The sequence below is a fragment of the Sorex fumeus genome, unplaced genomic scaffold, assembly GCF_029834395.1.
Source record: "Sorex fumeus unplaced genomic scaffold, SorFum_2.1 ptg000006l, whole genome shotgun sequence".
Classification (NCBI taxonomy): Eukaryota; Metazoa; Chordata; class Mammalia; order Eulipotyphla; family Soricidae; genus Sorex; species Sorex fumeus.
Window position 1 is genome coordinate 33,434,335 of NW_026606063.1, and position 15,503 is coordinate 33,449,837.

A 15,503-nucleotide genomic window follows, 5' to 3' on the forward strand; every position below is an offset into this window, starting at 1 on the left:
TCTTTGATTCCACTGTTCTTCCTGCATTAACATATGCCTCAGAGACCTGGACCCTACGAAAACAGGATGAGAACGCTATTCGGGTCTCTCAAAGAGGAATCGAAGAGCTTTGCTTGTAATATCACGATTCACTCAAATGAGAGATAGAATCCGGAGTTCTAATCTTTGTCAACGCTCAAGAATCAGGGACGCTGTCTCATTTGCCAAGACATCAAAAATCAAATGGGCTGGACACGTAATGAGGTTTACAGACAACCTCTGGACTAGAGCCATTACTGATTGGATTCCACGGGACATCAAAAGATCACGTGGACACCCACCTACAAGATGGTCAGACTTCTTCGTCAAGACCCTGAATGATCGGTTTGAGGCTCTGCATGTTCCTAGAACGAACAGATACCACTGGGCTATGCTAGCACGCAACCGGGGTGAATGGAGACGTTACTGGCACCCGCTCGAGTAAATCGATGAATAACGGGGATTAAGTGATTAAGTGATAAGTGATTTTTCATTTTTATGTTGCTACTTCTTATTGTTACTTTTACTGTTTCCTATTTTTTTTTTTTTTTGCTTTTTGGGTCACACCCAGCAATGCTCAGGGGTTACTCCTGACTCTGCACTCAGGAATTACTCCTGGCAGTGCTTGGGGGACCATATGGGATGCTGGGGATCAAACCCAGGTCTGTCGCATGCAAGGCAAATGCCCTACCCACTGTCTCAACTCACTAAAATTAAACAAATACATCTATCCTGGAGAAAATATAAATGTTGATTTAACATTTGCATATAGTAGAAAGAAGCCGGTTTCTCTACAAAGGCTCTGTGACACAAAATTTCCAATAAACCCAGATTCTACATTCTTACATACTTGGGAAACTGCCCCCAAAAACACCCTAGAAAGGAACTGAATGTCTGCTGCATGTTAGATCACAATTTTTCCATATAAGATTAGTACTGCAATAAAGATTTGCCACAATGTTTCTAATGGTTTTCCTAAATGGCTTATGGCAAGAAGAGCTTTCAAAAACAAGTTACTACTTATAATAACTCTTTTAACAGTTGTGCTTGGAGTTAGAGATATAACACAGGTTTAAGCTTCATGCCAGCCCATTTAATCCTGGGCATCACAAGGTCCTTGAGCACTGCTTGGGTACAGCTCTGCAGGCTCAAGAGTAGGCCAAGTAATACCAGCATCATATGGCCTGAACAGCACTGCACCCTTGGGCCCTTGAATTGAACCATGGGCACAGTTGGCAGATAATTGTTAAAAGTGTCTCTGGCCTCCTGAGCACCCAAAATTAAAAAAGCTTTGCTGTATTTTTGCTATTTTTTAAGTTATTCAACATATATCCTTTTCCTGAATGAGAAAACAAACTATTAAGAAGTTAAATGTGCCCTGCCTCCCAAAAATATCTGTGCCTCTGGACAGACATGCACACAATGTTGATGCACCTACAAGGAGGCACAATTTTCCCACAGAACAACTAGTAATGTAGATCTACAAGGTGGTGAGGATCAATAATCACTGACTTAATTGTGAGGTTTGCTCGGACAAAATGGCAACCGGGACCCAGTGACCAGCTGATGAGACAGAAACACTCCCAGAATCAGGGATCACCCTTTCCACAGCATGGAAGACAGGTCTTAGTCCCACTTGGCCGTGGGAGGTCACCAGGCTGCATTCCATGCTTCCTCACCATCAACCTTGCTACAGATAATGAGAGCCAGACCAAGTGCACCAGTTCCACTAGTCTCGTTTCTCTTTTCCCACCCAAGACAATTTAAAGGCCCCCCCCCTTAGTCTCTTCCAAGCCCTACCCCAGCCTCATCCAAGGTTGGTGGAGTTCGCTTTGGAGCACACCCCAATAAACTCCTATTTCCTTCACTTTATTCGTCTCTGTCCCTCTGTCGGTGCCAGACAGGGTTCCCAAATCTATCACTAACCTTTCGAATCCATGAGTCCAATCCACAGAAATGGGACAGAGAGTTACATGGAAAGTGTGTGGTTTTATTTATTAAAACAACCTAAATATTCAGCTTTGAAAAAATGATTAAATAAATTATAATGTAGCCATTCAATAATTAATTATGCTGCCACTTTATTGTGAAGATTCACTTTATAGGGGAAATAAATATAAGGACTGCTATTAAAAACACAGGACCAAATGATAGCATGGCGGGCAGGATGCTTATTTTGCACATGGCCAACTCAGGTTCAATTCCCAACATCCCGCACCACATATGGTGCCTCAGGCTCTACTAGGAGTGATCACTGAGTGCAGAGTCAGGAGTAAACCTTGAGAACAGGCCAGGTGTGGCCCCAAAACAAACATACACATGTTCACACAGACACAGACACACAGACACACACACACACACACACGCACACACAAAAATCACAATAGCAGGTGCAAAGGGAAAATATCTTAAGATATTCTATAGCTATAAATTTGATGTATGACCTACGTAGCAAACCAAAGAAAAATAGTCCCGCAACAGAGAGAATGAGAAAAATATATGCTCCCCACAGTTAAGAGTGGTTGTAGCTGGTGAGTGGATAGTGAGTAATTTTAATTTTTTTTATACTTCTTCAGACTTCCACCTTTTACGAAAATTCTGCACATATGTCTATACATGTAAAATTATCAATGGATTTTTAATTTTTATAAAGGAAATAAAAGAAATGCAATTTCCAATCTATAGAAAATTGCAAGTTTAGAGTTTGAGAGACTTTCATTCTACTTATTTTTTTTTGACTGCATGAAAACTTTTCAATTTAATTCATTTCCCTACTGGGTCTTAGTCTCTAACACCAACACTAGTGAAACCCCTTCCCCTGTTAGCCTATGTCCTTTATGACTAACATAGAAGACTTTAATCATTTTGTATTTACTTTTGTATATTAGGGTAGAGTAACCAAGCATCTTTTTAAATTTTTTTTATTTACTCTTGTATTTTGGTTTGGGGGCCACACCCAGCGATGCTCAAGGGCTCTTTCTGGCTCTGTGCTCAGGGATCACTCCTGGTGGTGCTCAAAGGCCATATGTGTTGTTGGGTACAGAACTAGGATCAGCTACCTGCACAGCAAGTGCTAAGGCTATACCGTCTCTCCCATCCCCAACCGCCAGCTTTATTTTATTTATTTATTTATTTTTATTTTTATTGGTGAGACACCATGAGGTACAGTTGTAGACTTACAAATTTTTGTGCTTGGATTTCAATTATACAATGATCAAATACCCATCCCTCCACCAGTGCCCATTTCCCACCACCACGGATTCCAGTATCCCTCCCACCCTCCATCCCCCCCATCCCACCCTGCCTCTGTGGCAGCTTTATTTTTATCTGCATGTAGCTGTTCAGTTTTTTCCACTACCATTTGTTGAAGACACTCGCCCTCTGCTGTTGTAAAGTTTTACTTTTTTGTGATAAGTTAAATAATGATAATTGTATATGTAGATTTCTAATTTTAAATTTTATTTCCTTGATCTCTATGGGGTTTGTATGATAATACCATGCAGTTACCATCAATTTGTAGTATGATTTTAAGTCAGATAATATGATGCCATCATTTTTCTTTTCCTTCACCAGTTTTGTTATAACGGAGCTCTTTCCTGGTTTTACAAAAACCTCACAACTTTATGTCCAATTTCTTTTTTTAAAAAATCATTGGAGTATGCATTGGGATTTTATTTAACTTTACATTCAATGTTGATAAAATGGTAATTTTGACTATATTGTCTCTACCCATGTACATGGAATGTCTCTCCATCTGCTAATGTTTTGATCTATCTTTTAGCAGTATTTTGAAGTTTACATTGCACAAGTCCTTTGCCTTCTTTGTTAAATTTTCGTAGGCAGTTTATTTTTAAACGCATTTTGTAAATGCAATTGCTCTCTATTTCTTCTTCTCATTCACTATTTACATATAGAAACACAATCAGTTTTTATACATTGACTTTATAACTAATCACTTTGCTGTACTGAGTGTTTCTAATGAATTTTAATGTCTTTTTGGTGTATATGCACATGTGTGTACATGCATGTGTGTGTGATCCTATTATTTGTTAATGATAGTTTCACTTCTTTTCCAATGTAGTTTCCTTTTATTTCTAGTTATTGTATACCTGCTCTGGCAAAGATGTTTAACACTAATGGAAATGAAGTGGGAATGCCGGAGAACCTTGCCTTATTTCTGATATTGAAGAAAAAAACAGTTTAATTCCAATGAATATGGTGGGAGCTGTGAGTTTTCAGAATATGTACTTTATTATGCTAACTATTTAAGGTTTCTAGCCCTATTTAATTTAAAGTTTCAATAACAAATGGGTACTGAATCTTTAGTAATGCTTTCTCTGTATATATTAAAAGGTAAAAGGTAAAGGCCCTCCCGTTGATCGTCGATTTGCTCGAGCAGGCCCAGTAACGTCTCCATTGGAGACTTTGTTGTTACTGTGTCTGGCATATCGAATACTCTCGGTAGCTTGCCGGGCTCTCCGAGAGGGGCGGAGGAATCGAACTCGGGTCGGCCATGTTAGCTGCGTGCAAGGCAGACGCCCTACCCGCTGTGCTATCGCTATTTATGTCTTTCCTTTCATTGATATAGCGTATTATATTGATTGACATGAATATGTTAAACTATCTTTGCAAGTCTGAATAAACCCCAATCAATTATGATGTATGATCCTTTTGATTAATTGTTGAATTTAATTTGCTAGTATTTTATTGAGAATTTTGGCATCTATACTCATCAGGGTCTGGACTTATTTACGACTTTGCGGAATGGCATTTGTCTGACTGACATTAATATCAGAATAATATTGGTCTTATAGCATGCATTGGAAAATATTCCCCCAATTGTTTTGAAAAGTCTTAGGAAAATGATTCAAAGGAAGGAAGGAAGGAAGGAAGGAAGGAAGGAAGGAAGGAAGGAAGGAAGGAAGGAAGGAAGGAGAAGAAGAAGAAGAAGAAGGAGGAAGGAAGGGGAGGGGAGGGGAGGAGTGGAGGGGAGGGGAGGGGAGGGGAGGGGAGGGAAGGGAAGGGAAGGGAAGGAAAGGGAGGGCGTGCACTATCTTGCACCTCATATTAAAAAACTTAACCCTAAAATATTAACACAATACAAGAATTGGGAAGAAGAACCACCACTTGAACAATTCCTCTTCCATGATGAGTACCAGGCAGACTCTTGGAAATATTTCCCATTCATTCTCCTATGCTTGGGGCAGATATTCTTGGTTCTCGGTCTACTAGGGAGCAAATGAATTCAGAGAGAGGAAATGTATAATGTATACAGAATGCTTGAGAGGAAAAGCAGAAAAATCCCTGGACAGCAGTATTCCAGACTCTAGCACATTCTGGTTCTTAGACAGCACATGTTTTAGACATGCTATCATGCTATAATCTTATGGGATCATTGGTAGCAGAAGCTCACAGAGGGAGAAACTGTTTCCTTCCAATATACAATAACTCCTTGATTAAAAAAAATTAAAACCCCATAAATTAAGTTGTGTGTAAACTGTGCTTTAAACATAGCCTGGGCATTGGATGGCTCTTCTGTAATAAAGCATTGAGAAAATACTTGACAGGGTGACTTGAGAAGATCATCCCTGGAAGAATTAGCCATCAAAATGATAATGAAGTAAGGGTGGGTGCCCCAGGACACAGAGTCTGCCACTGTTCTCATTAAAGAGGGACCAAAAGGTGGTTTAAATAGTGACATATGGACGATTCTCAAAAAATTAGAAATTGAGCTCCCATTTGACCCAGCAATACCACTCCTGGGAATATATCCCAGAGAGGCAAAAATGTATAGTCGAAGTGACATCTGCACTTGCTTGTTCATTGCAGCCCTCTTTACAATAGCCAGAAACTGGAAGAAACCTGAATGCCCAAGAACAGATGACTGGTTAAAGAAACTTTGGTACATCTACACAATGGAGTACTATGTAGCTCTTAGAAAAGATGAAGTCATGAAATTTACATACAAGTGGTACAATATGGAAAGTATCATGCTAAGCGAAATGAGTCAGAAAGAGAGGGATAGACATAGAAAGATTGCATTCATCTGGGGGATATAAAGTAACAAAGTATGAGATTAATACCCAAGAATAGCTGAGATCAGCACCAGGAGGATTACTCCATAACTTAGAGGCCAGCCGGGTATCCTAGAGGAAAGGGCTATTCAGATAGAGAAGGGAGCACCAAATAAAGGATGTTTGGAGGATCCTCCCAGGAGGGGAGATGCATGTCGAAAGTAGACTATGGACTGAACATGTTTGCCACTCAATGCCTCTTTTGCAGACCACAACACCCAAAAGGAGAGAGAGAACACAGGGGATTGCCCTGCCACAGAGACGGGGGGATGGGGGGATGGGGGTGGGAGGGATATTATCCATGGTGGTGGAAAATGGGCACTGGTGGAGGGATGGGTATCTGATCATTGTATAATTGAAACCAAAGCACAAAAAATTGTAAATCTACAACTTTAAAAAAAATAAAATAAAATAAAGGGGGAAAAAAAAAAGAAAAAAAAAAAATAGTGACATATATATGTTTCACTGTGCAAACCCTGAGTTCAATTCCCAGTATTCCAGGGTCCTCTCTCCCCAAAAAAAATTATTTGTGGCTCTGGTGGTACCTGAACACCAACGAGCCTGACTACAGCTAAATCCAGAAATCCCTGAGAGATTAAAAAGTATTATCTCCAAGGGAATCTGACAGAGGTGATTTCTCACCTGCAATACTGTACTCACTTTATGTGACGGGATAAACGCTGATACGACTGCCACCTAGAAGGTACATTTATATCAGAATGTACCACTGGTTTGATCTGTTAAAAAAAAAATACAAATAGGCCTCAGAAGTCAGTTCAAGCAGATACTTATTAAAAGTAGCAATAATGTGCATGGTGCCAACCTAAAACATGACTGAGGTGGGAGGGGGTGTCCCTAATAAAGTATTCAGGGGAGAATCCCAGTGGGCTCAAGGAAGCTGAATTCTGAGCTTTGGAGGTGGTGGGAACTTGGATACAAATCAGGGCAATTATGAGAGATTTGTAAGACATGTGATTCAGGTTCAATGAAAAGTCTAAGTGTGAAATGCACTCAGCATTGCCCAATGTTTTTATATCCATTTATTTGATTAACATGGATTCCTCTTTGCAGAATATAACAGTAGGTGTTGATTATCATATTCATGAAGTTGCCCTAGTGCCTGAACAGGGAGTGGCCTTCGGTAGGAGCTCACTGATTAGGTCAAGATACTGAATAAAAATGACTGATGAGTGAATAAATGATGTGAAAGACAGCCCTGATGCTTCCTTCAGAAAGTATGTCAGAAAAAGAGGGTCTCTAAAGCTCATTTACACAATTTCAATAGTTTCCCTTTGTCAATCTATATGTAATATGCAATATTAAATTGTGTATTGTATATACATATGTTTACTAATAGTGAAAAATAAATGACACTAATATAAACTGGTATGAATTTACTGACCTACTTTGAAAAGAATACAACAGAAATTAACCTATGCAAATTCTACATAAAGTCATCCTGAGAACTGCATTCTGCTTGATTGCATAAAATTATGGAAACAATGAGCTAATTGCTCTTTTTATGTGTTAATGACTCATTAGCCCTGATATCACCTGCCTAATTAAATAACTCCAGTAGCTAAATATGTGATTCTGGATTTTCCACTGTACTCCATATATTAATCTAAGAAGTGTCAAACACATGTGGTTTTCTGTTACTATCTAATCATGATAACAGTTTCAAAACCATGTCACTCACCTGCTCTGGAAAGCTTAAGGAGTCAATTGACTTTAGAGCTCTTAAACCAACAGCAAGCTGATTACAACAAATTTAAACCAATGTTAGAAGATATTTTCAATTACCCAAGGCATATTTCCTTAGCAACTCCTATATTTATTCAATGTCTCTTATGTATCAGGTACTTATTTGCATTTGTTCCCCAAAATGACCAGGCAAATTATGCAGGTAATTTAGACTCACAGAGGTCATATACTATTCTCAAGAAACTCTACTATTAAGTGTCACGGTCATAAAAAATCAAAAAATGTTTTACTGTAGTTTTTATCAAAATGGATATTAACAGTAGTAATTAAAACGGTGTAGCACTGGAATAAAGATATACCCTCAGATTAATGAACAGAGTTGAAACTCCAGAAAAAGAGGCTGGAGAAGAGTACTGCAGGTAGGGTGCTTACCTTGCACCTGAGCAGATCCAGGTTTGATCCCAACATCCCCTATAGTTCCCTGAGCACTACCAGAAGTGAGTGATTCTGAGTGTAGAGCCAGAAATTACCCCTGAGCATTGCCAGGTGTGGCCCAAATACCACAATCAAAAAAAAATCCAGAAACAGACCCTCAGGTATATTATCAATTTATCTTCAATAAAGGAGCCAAAAATTGTGTAGTAGGGCATGGAGTTTCTTCAACACGTGGTTTTGTGATAGAACCAAGGACATCATGTTAAGTGAAATAAGTAGGAGGAGGAAGAAAAATATGGATGGTCTCATTCAATTGTGGTATATAGAGAAATAAAACAAATAATATCAAATGATAACGAATACTTGGTCTTTGACTGCACAACTGGGATAACCAATCAGTGAGGGAATGGCTATCCTGAGATAACCAATCAGGTAAAGGTGGACTAGAAATGATAAGAAAAATAGTGGAGGATTTTGATGATGGTGGAATACAGTAGTTTTGTACATAAACACGCTGTTGTAATCAAGTCATCAAACCTATAATTTAAAATATTTCAATATTCCGTAACAAGTTGACATTCAAAAGTTTCCATGTGCTTATTCATTGTCCATCTCTTTTTGAATGGTCTACAGAACTTCCTGGTCATTTTGGGGAACGAATGCAAATAAAGTGTTAGATATGATAGTCAATAGAGCCATGTGGTTAATTAGAACTTAAAGTGTGATTTGTTTGAATTAAGATATTTCTGCATATTTTGACTACATACTGAATATAATTGGAATATTAAATAGTAATAAAAATTTAAATGGTTTACTAATAATATTTTGTTTAATTGATGTATTAAATGTGTATTAGTTAAATAAAATAGATTATGAAACTTTAAAAATTAAAAATCGCTGTTAACTCACGAATAGATGCACTCAATTGGAAAATTCACCTCAGAGAATTACTTCCTTCTCTCCCATGACAACTTGAGATAAATGAGATCTAAATTAATGGTGTAACTGCTTTATAATTTATGAGATATGTCCACTCAAAAAGCAACATTAGAATATAGTCCTCATAAGGAGAGTTTGTAGTAGAGATATGTGCTGAAAGTAGATAAAGGACCGAACATGATAGTCTCTCAGCATCTGTGTTGAGGACCATAAAGCCCAAAAGTAGGGAGAGAGTACTGGGGAAATTGTCTGCCACAGAGGCAGCAGGTGAGGTTGGGTAGGGGTGGTAAGAGGGATACTGGGGACATTGGTGGTGGGAAATTCACACTGGGGGAGGGATGGGTGTTCAATAATTCTATGACTGAAACTCAATCATGAAAGCTTTGTGACTGCACCTCATGGTGATTCCAATTTAAAAAAAAAAATGTTTGTAGAAATGATTGGAGAGTTTTTTTTCCCCAATCCCACCACAATTTGAGATTACAATTTATAAGATACAATACAACAATAACAATTTAATTGATACCAAAGACTTTGGGGGATGGCAGGGTGGGGAGGTGGGGTAACACACCTGGTGATGAGTAAGCTGGGAGCTTACTGCTGGCTCTGTGCTCAAGGATCATTACTCAGGGACCACTCTTGGCAGTACTGAGGACCATATGCTGTGCCAGGGATTGAACTAGAGTTGGCTGAGTGAAAAGAATGTGCCTTAACCCTTGTGCTACCTTTCCAGTCCAACATTTTTCTTCATTTATTGGAACCAACATCACATGATGGTTAAAAGTCAAGATCCAAGAGCCACCATTCTAAGCCTAATTTTCATATCCTTTATTTTAATAAAACATAATTTCAAATGTATTATAGTAAAGCCTTTTATAAAGCAGTTACATGATCTTATTATGTAAAATAATAAAAGAGCCTGGCAAGCTACCCATGTTCGATATGCCAAAAAAAGTAACAATAATGGGTCTCATTCCCCTGACCCTGCAAGAGCCTCCAATATGTCAGTTTCATTGGGAAAAATGAGTTAAGAGATGCTGCTAAAATCTCAGGGCTGGGATGAACTGAGACGTTACTGGCATCTGCTCGAGTAAATCGATGAACAACGGGATGACAGTGATACAGTGATTACAGTATTCTGGTTTATTTTTGGTAAATTATTAAACTAAGCTATGGTCTCTTAAGAAACTTCTTCAATTTTCCCACTAATATTTTTTAACAAAAACAGAAATTCTCTGAAAGAATAATCTATAGAAATTCTGTTACTACATCAATTCTGTTACAATAATCTATTAAATTCTATTATAAAATACCAAAATAACTGAGTAAATAATAAAATTTATTTACTTGGACAAAGAGAGCAGAAAATATTTAGTTTTTTAATAGTTTATACTGGTATTCAACTTGCTAGCCTTTCATGGATCTCAATTTTGGGTAGTATGAACTGCTTCAACTTAAATATATTAAGAGTAATAATAATGATTTATTGAATTCTTGCCACATTCCAGGAACTACATTAAATGCTTTACATATATCATCTCATTTGATCCAGACAGGATTATGGAAGATATTTCAGATCAATACCTATAGATCTATTACAGTATGAGATGCAATGAATCTTTCAACCTTCCTCTAATGACAGATATTCGAGTAATCCCAAGGTTTTGTAATTAACTTTTTAATGCTGAAAAAAAAAGTTAATCCCTAGGACAGGAGCAGGTCAAGGGCCTCCACTGAAGGAGGCAGCTAAAATAGGGCAGGAGAACTACTTGGGTCTGGACCTCCCTATAAGGACTCTAGAGCCATTCAGGACCAGACATTGAGATCCTACATCTCATCATTTTCTCCCCTTGTAAAATAGTTCTGTTTGCCTAACCATCAGAGGGGCAAGACCCTTCTTCTGGAGCTTACACCCTAGGTGCCTTATGAACAAATCTTTGAGAGCTACATGCCCAGCCAGTCTTATGGAACCTTGGCAACAGGCTCTCTCTGGTAACTCCTGCTTCTGCAGATGCTGCATGACATCATTAGGTTGGCCTTCATCCTGCTGCACATAGAGCTCCTTCAAGGTAGCACTGTAGCACTGTCCTCACATAGTTCATCGATTTGTTCGAGCGGGCACCAGTAACGTCTACATTGTGAGACTTGTTGTTACTGTTTTTGGCATATCGGATACACCACAGGGAGCTTACCAGGCTCTGCCATGCGGGCGGGATACTCTCGGTAGCTTGCCACGTGCAAGGCAAACACCCTACCCACTGTGCTATCGCTCCAGCCCCCTTCAAGGTAAGTACTTAAATGTCCATCAAGAAAGTTAAGAATTCCTGAATTCTATGAATTCAATAGAAGAAGCTCTTTTAATACTGTTAGGTTACATGATGTAAGAAAGACCTTTCCCTAGGAAGAAATCCAAAATTCATGTCTATAATACATGAGCTTACTCCCAGGTTCTGATACTAACTAGTAGCACCCAACTTCAAATATGGCACAGAACCTTTTCGAAACTATTTAGCTTTTACATGGTACATATTCACTCTAATCTACTTCAGTTAGTTATTACACTTCCATTTTTCCAGATAAGACCATCACTGTATCACTGTATCACTGTCATCCATTTGTTCATCAATTTGCTCGAATGGGTGCCAGTAATGTCTCCATTTGTCCCAGCCCTGAGATTTTAGCAGCCTCTCCTTACTTGTCCTTTCCAACGATGCAGTATTGGAGGCTCTTTCAGGGTCAGGGGAATGAGACCTGTTATAGTTACTGTTATTGGCATGTCCAATACACCACAAAGAGCTTGCCAGTCTCTGCCGTGCAGGCAGGATACTCTCAGTTGCTTGCCAGGCTCTCTGAGAGGGATGGAGAATATATATAAGAGAATAAAAGCAAGTATGTTAAAACCAAACACGTGTTCTGCTTTAGGTACACCAGTGGGCGTGGAAGAGAAATGGTGTGTCAATTTTCGAAAGGGAGAACACTGGGAACGACATATCCATTCTGTGGAATTTGATATGTGGGCAGGTGGACATGGCTATCAAAGAGATCCTAGTAGAAGTCATGGATAATCTTCTCCATTGCCCTTCTGGAAGATGTGATAGATCCATCAGGACGTCAGAGGGCAGTCATCTTGGTCTTGTAGTTGGCAAAGGACAGGCGGGCATTGCAAATGCTTTTCCTGGCTTCTGCAGCACTGGCCAGCACTGTTGCTCTTCTCTCTTTGAGGTCTTCCTTTGCACAGCTTTGAGAGCTTGAACATTAGCTTGTGACTGCCTGAGGCTTGCACCAAACCACGTTGGCGAATGAGCTCGAGTTTCTAAAGACAGGCATCTGTTTGTGGCTTTCCCACTCTCGGTATTCCTCGCACAATCATGGAGGTGCTGAAACAGTTGATCATATTCCCCATCAATGTTGTCAACAATGGCATCTTCCTGAGTTGCCACAATAGTGCCAAAGAGCTCCCAGTTGGTGGTCGTTCTGAGAGTTCTCTTCTTAAACTTTGCAGCCCTTTCTTCCCACTTGGTGAAGTAGAATTTCTCACGAAGGAAATGGTGGTCTGATCCTATTTGGAATTTGGGGACAACAGCAAAATCCATCAGGCAAAACCAACAATTGAATATGATGTGGTCAATTTTGTTGTGGAACTGTCCACTGGGATAATCCCATGTCCAACATTTGGATTCGGCCTTCTGGAACTGTGAGTTACCATGAATGGTCTTGGTCAACATGATGAACTCAGACAGTCTCTCACCCTATTTGTTCCATTCTAGGCCATGAGTCCTGATGTAGAGTTCTTCAGGCAACCTTTTTGGTCCAATCTTGGGATTAAAATCATGACAATGACCTTGTAGAAGGTATGGTCTTCTTTTTAGAACTTCTCCAGCTCCATGCATAACTTCTCAATTTCTTCTTGGTCGCACCTGGATGTTGGTGCATATACAACAGATAGAAACTGCCGGCAATGAGCCACATATATTCAAAAGGCTCTATGGTTCACTGCGTCATCATAGCAAAGAGTGGCAACGGTGCTAACTGGCAAAGAGTGAACCAACAGGTGCTGCCCAGAGACACAGACAGGTGAGTGTTTGTCAGTGTGCAGATCGTTACAACATGCAAGTTGACCAAAAGCTTGCATTTAGTAGACTGGAAGCACCTGTAAGGGTGATTAGAGGCTGTCCTAAAAGCTTTCATCTCTCTCAGAGAGACCAGCAAGCTACCAAGGGTATCCTGCCCACATGGCAGAGCCTGGCAAGCTACCTGTGATGTATTCTATATGCCAAAAACAGTAACAATAATGGGCCTCATTCCCCTGACCCTGAAAGAGCCAATACGGCAGTATTAAGAAGAATGAGGAAGGAGAGGCTGATAAAATCTCAGGGCCAAACTAGGTTGCCAAAACAACACCCAAAAGGAGAGAGAACAAAAGGGAATGCCCTGCCACAGAGGCAGGGTGGGATGAGGGAGTGGGGGATGGGAGAGATACTGGGACCTGTGGTGGTGGAAAATGGGCACTGGTGGAGGGATGGGTACTTGATCATTGTATAACTGAAACCCAAGCACAAAAATTTGTAAGTTTACAACTGTACCTCATGGTGTTTAACTAATAAAAAATTTTTTAAAAAAAAGGACTAAAATGACTGTGCTTTCAATGCATGTATGCTGGCATCAGAAGCATCCATTGAGAACCTGATGGTGCAAGCACAGAAGATCAAGTATGATGCTATTGGTCTGACCAAGATAAGAAGGCACTGATTACATCATGCCATTTTCAATACTAGAGAACTGTTCCTTGGAACCTGTGGCAGTAGAGGCGTTGGTGGTGTCGGTTTCCTCATCAACATAAACTTGGCCATGAGCATTGATTGATTCGAATGCCTAACAACCCGAATCTGATGTTTACGTGGTGAAGAATAGGCTAAAAAAACCAGTTGCAAGAATGCGGTCTCTAGAGCAAGGGTAAAGGAATATCACTATATGGACTCTATTATGGTGCTTGGGACATTAAATGTCATCAGAAGTCCACTGTACTTCTAATCTTAAAACTTCTATTCCAGTTTCTGGTGAATGAAGTTACTCAGAACTTAAAAATTAAGTGAAAAAAATAGTTATTCAGAACACATTGTTGGACCATGTGGTCGCATTTGCGGCCGCATGACACATCATAAGACACTCCCTACCCAGTCTCCATAAGTATCACACCACATTTTATGGGGTTCAGATAGTTGGCAACAAATCATAGAGGGAAATATATATATCACTGTATCACTGTCATCCCATTGTTTATCAATTTGCTCACGCGGGTGCCAGTAACGTCTCCATTTATCCCAGCCCTGAGATTTTAGTAGCCTCTCCTTACTCGTCCTTTCCAACACTGTCATACTGGAGGCTCTTTCAGGGTTAGGGGAATGAGAACCGTTATTGTTACTGTTTTTGCCATATCGAATATGCCACGGCAGCTTGCCAGGAACTGTCATGAGAGGGATATATATATATATAATCATATATATGTATATATGTTATATACATCTATATATATGAAAATTCACATCACTCAACCTTTAACAACATGTTAGTGATATCCTAAAGAATGTCTTAATGGCCTTTGCCAAAATAGAACAATCTTCACACTGTTTCCTATACAAATACTTTTTCATAAGCATTTTCAGCGGTTCTTCATAACAGACAATACAAAATCTATTATTTCAGTTGTGCTTTGGGACAGGGATCAGGGCTTGAGATGGAAAATCCCAAATTTGGTGGTGGGGAAGGTGTAATGATGGTGGACTTGGTGTTTGAATATTAAATGTAATCAAATATTTTGAACTACCTTATAAAATTTTAAAAATTAAAAAAATACTTACTCAGACCTTCAAAACAGATCTGCACTTTCAGAGCTCCATTATTGGTTATTTGCAGGAGAAAACTGAGGCCTATCTGGTAGGCCTTTCTAAAGACACCAATCTGTGCAGTTCATCCTAAACAATTAACAGTTATGTCAAAAGACATAAGCTGTATATGTGGAGAACATTATTTAAAATCCTCTATGATAGGAAACATTTCATCATAAAAACAAGTTATTTTTCCGAGGATGTTATCTCAGCAGTAGAGCATTTATTTATCTTGCTTGTGTATGACCCTGAGTTCAATTTTTGAAACCATGCAAAAATAGTGATAATTTTTCTTCTCCCTGTTGGTGGTAGTTCTGCACATTAAAAATTGTTTTTCAGGGTCAAAAGTACCTAAATATATTACTGCAAGTGGAAGATAGAGAACAGAATTCAAGTATTGACAGTTCTTTCATTTGTACGTAGATTTCTAATATAAATGTGGGGATAT

General features: G+C 39.2%; 1 protein-coding gene across 1 annotated transcript in view; it reads right to left on the bottom strand.

Moving 5' to 3' along the window:
• Nucleotides 1-15,503, bottom strand: part of DCDC2C (doublecortin domain containing 2C) — a 172,881-nt gene that overhangs the window by 123,179 nt on the left and 34,199 nt on the right. Inside the window, exon 3 of the mRNA XM_056126405.1 lies at nucleotides 6,753-6,829. Within this exon, the coding sequence (XP_055982380.1) occupies nucleotides 6,753-6,829 (77 nt within the window). The remainder of the gene's footprint in view (nucleotides 1-6,752; nucleotides 6,830-15,503) is intronic.